Source organism: Cydia splendana, chromosome 9 (assembly GCF_910591565.1).
Source record: "Cydia splendana chromosome 9, ilCydSple1.2, whole genome shotgun sequence".
Classification (NCBI taxonomy): Eukaryota; Metazoa; Arthropoda; class Insecta; order Lepidoptera; family Tortricidae; genus Cydia; species Cydia splendana.
This window is the reverse complement of record NC_085968.1, coordinates 244,531-248,106: the sequence shown is the minus strand read 5'-3', so window position 1 is coordinate 248,106 and position 3,576 is coordinate 244,531. Positions and strand designations below refer to the sequence as shown.

General features: G+C 50.3%; 1 protein-coding gene across 1 annotated transcript; it reads right to left on the bottom strand.

Moving 5' to 3' along the window:
- Positions 1-209: 209 nt before the first annotated feature.
- LOC134793328 (silk gland factor 3) lies at positions 210-2,504 on the bottom strand. The gene has a single exon (XM_063764867.1). The coding sequence runs from the start codon at positions 2,295-2,297 to the stop codon at positions 1,209-1,211; it is 1,089 nt and encodes a 362-aa protein (XP_063620937.1). The 5' UTR covers positions 2,298-2,504; the 3' UTR covers positions 210-1,208.
- Positions 2,505-3,576: the final 1,072 nt, after the last annotated feature.

Here is a 3,576-nt window from a genome sequence, read left to right as displayed (position 1 = left end):
CCTATTGACCGGGATATGTAAAAAATACTCTCTTTTAAAATATTACTCTGTTTTATTTAAATACTTAGATAATTATAAAACATTTTATGACTAATTTTGTTCGTTATTAGCAACTATGTATATGAGGACCGGTTTGTAAAGTGCTAGTTGAGCAGGGCGCGACGCCCGACGCAGCCGGGAGACACCGACGGGACTTTCAATAAAAGACATTTCCATCTTTCCATTTCTATAAAGAACTTTTTTAATATATATCATCATATACGTCGTAGGTACATTATTTTATATAGAAAAAATACCTATTTTTACAAGTATTAAGTACCAAGGTTGGCCACAAATACATACAAACGAAAAAAACAACAAAACAAGTAAAAAACAGGAATAAAACCATTTTGGCATCGTGTCTGCATCCTTTTAATAATATGTTTTTAATAAATTATGCGTGGGACCTAGGCCGCGGCGCGGCGCGCGCGCCGCTCGTTTCATTTAACACTAAAACAAAATTGCACCTATTGACTCACTCGGATTCTTTACAAAACGAAGCTTCCACCCGATTCGTATTTTTTACTCTCGTCCTCATCACTAATCATAAATTTACAGTAATAGCAACAATTTAAATGTAATCCACACACCACAATGACTCCCTACTGACAGGTAGGCATGTATGAACATCGTTAATTTATAATATCTATAAATAAATTCGATGAAATCGTCCTTTACAAAAGTGAATGGCGCTAGGCGGTCTCGCCGGGCCGGCCCTGCCGGGCGGTGCCGTACCGTGCCGCACCGTGCCGTACCGAACCGTACCGGGTACTTACCCTGATCCAGCCGGACCGGGCCGGCGAGGCGCGCGCCGGGCTCCTCGCGGTAAGCTCTTAGTATCAATTAGACTATCTAGCTAAACATATCGGTGATCACTGGCGGCACTCCGGACGAACCTCGGCGCGACACCAAGTTAAACGATTACTGGCTTCCATCTTAACATTACTCACATAATTAATTAATGACTTCACTTCGACGAAACTATAAAGAACAACTGAAAGCGATCGTTCGGTCCACAGTCACTGTGCCGGGGGGCCCTCGGCTATGTACACGGGCCCCGGCGGCGGCCGCGGCACGTCCAGGCCGCGGCGGTATGTACACGGCTCCCGCGGGCAACGCGGCTAGTGCTCGGCGTAGTAGGGGCGCGGCGGCGCCCACGGGGCGAACTGTTAGTGCGCGGCTAGCGTGTGCGCGCCCTGCGGCAGCGAGTGGTGGTGCGCATGCTGCGGCGATAGGCCAGGCGGGCTGTGCGCGTGCTGCAGCGGCGAGCCGTGCGCCAGCCCGTCCCCGTGCGCGTAGTGCGCGTGCCCCATGCCGTCCAGCAGCTCGCCGCCCAGCGTGTTCGGCGGCGTCATCCGCTTCTCCTTCTGCCGCCGGTTACAGAACCACACGCGCACCACCTCCTTCTCCAGCTGCAAGCTGTCCGCCAGCGACGTGATCTCTTGCGCGGACGGCTTCGGCTGCTTATGGAAGTGCTGCTCTAACGCTCCTTTTACTGACACTTCGATCGACGTGCGCTTCTTGCGCTTGCGACCCTGCGCCGCTATCTTGTCGATACTGGTCGGACTGCCTGTCGTCGAATCCGCTTCTTCTAACCACTTTTGTAACAGAGGCTTCAGTTTACACATGTTTTTGAAGCTGAGCTGCAACGCCTCGAAGCGGCAGATTGTGGTTTGTGAGAACACGTTTCCGTATAGCGTGCCGAGCGCGAGGCCGACATCCGCCTGTGTGAAGCCGAGTTTTATACGGCGCTGTTTAAACTGTTTTGCGAAAGCTTCCAAGTCGTCACTGGTCGGGGTGTCTTCTTCTGGCGCGTCTCTATCGAGTGCGTGGTGGTGCAGGTGCGGAGACGGCTGCACGTCTCTGAGCATGTGATGCTGGTGCATGGGCACCGGGTAGCCGGCGTGCAACGGCACCGGGGAGCCGGCGCCGTAGTGTGCGGACACGACGGGCGCGTGCCAGCCGTGCGCGTGGTGGTGGTGCGCGTGGTGCGGCAGGTGGCGCGCGTCGTGGCCGCTCGGCGGCTTCACGTCCGGCTGGTGAGCGTGCGCGTGGTGCTGGTGCATCGCCCAGGGGTCCGCGGGCGGCAGCGACGCCCACGGGTTGAGCACGGGCGCTCCTGGCGAGGGCGAGCCTCCCGCTTGCAGGTGATGCTGGTACTTCATGTCCGCGGGTTCCGCGCTGCGGGGGGACGCCGCGTGATACCCGCCCAGGGTACCCAGGTCCAACTCCCCCGGCATGTACGTGGTCGCCGCCATGGCGCCGTACCTTAAATCCACGGTGGACGGCGTCTTGCCGGCTCGAAGGCTTTTGAGCCTTCAACTGGCGCTTGTGTTCGCGAAACTGGCGCGTGATACGCGCGAGAGCGGCAGCGGCGGGGGCCACCTCACATCACCGATCGCGTCAACGAGCGACATGCGCGAGCGGGCGACGCGGCGGCTCGGAGCGGACTGTGGGGCGCCGTCGCGCGCAGGGCGCCCGCGGCTCGGAGAGGGGCGGCCCCGCCCAGCGCCGCCCGGCGCCTAATGACGATGTAATTACCGCGCCCCGCCCCGCCCGGCCCCGCGCGGCCCGCCGCCCCGCCAGCCCGCGCCGCTCGGCCGCGCTCGCGTACCGCGGCCGCCTACCGACGGCGACCGACGACATACTTCAGTGCCATTTTCACCATTCACCTTTTCTTCCTCGACTTACAACTTTACAATTTAATGTATGATTTTTCGTAACCATAGCAAGAATTTATTCTTATTTTAAGTATTTTTCTGATTTTTCTATCAACTCTATGTCTATAACATATGTCAAATAGATAACTCCGAACCGAACTCTACGACCTTAAAATAAATAAGGTAGAGCCAAATTGACGACATGCGATATTTTAATGTTAATCACCTACTACGGCAAAAGTCGGCAGATGCTATCGGACACATTAGGTTCTTAATTATGATTTTAAATTTGCATTCGCAGTTCTAATCGCTATAAAGAATAATATTTTCTATAATTAATACTAAATGCCTCTAGAAAAATTGATGCGACTATCTAAAATAAATAAAAAATCGTCTTTAGATAATATCTGTAGCTTTGATTGCAAAATATTTAGGTATGACTGTAATTTGTAATTTAATTAATTTTAATACGATTATTAGGTTCTAATAAGACAGTTTTAGGTTTTAATAATACTATTTAAGATTTAATTTTAATTTAGTATTTTTTTTTACTATTTAAGTATTTGTATCTTATTTACGAGCAGGTTATTTTATTAAAATTCTAATTGGAATATGAAAAAACTTTCGTTAAGTACTTACTTACCTATATTTTATTTTGTTTTAAAAAAAATGTACCATCGCCCACACTGTTAACTGTACATCGGTGGACCTTATGTCTTTTGTAATAAGGTCCACCGACGTACAGTAAGGAGGGTTGCTGTTTGCATTTACTTAATATACAATACTTAACACTTACTTAATATACAATACTTAACACTTACTTAATATACAATACTTAACACTTACTTAATATACAATACTTAACACTTACTTAATA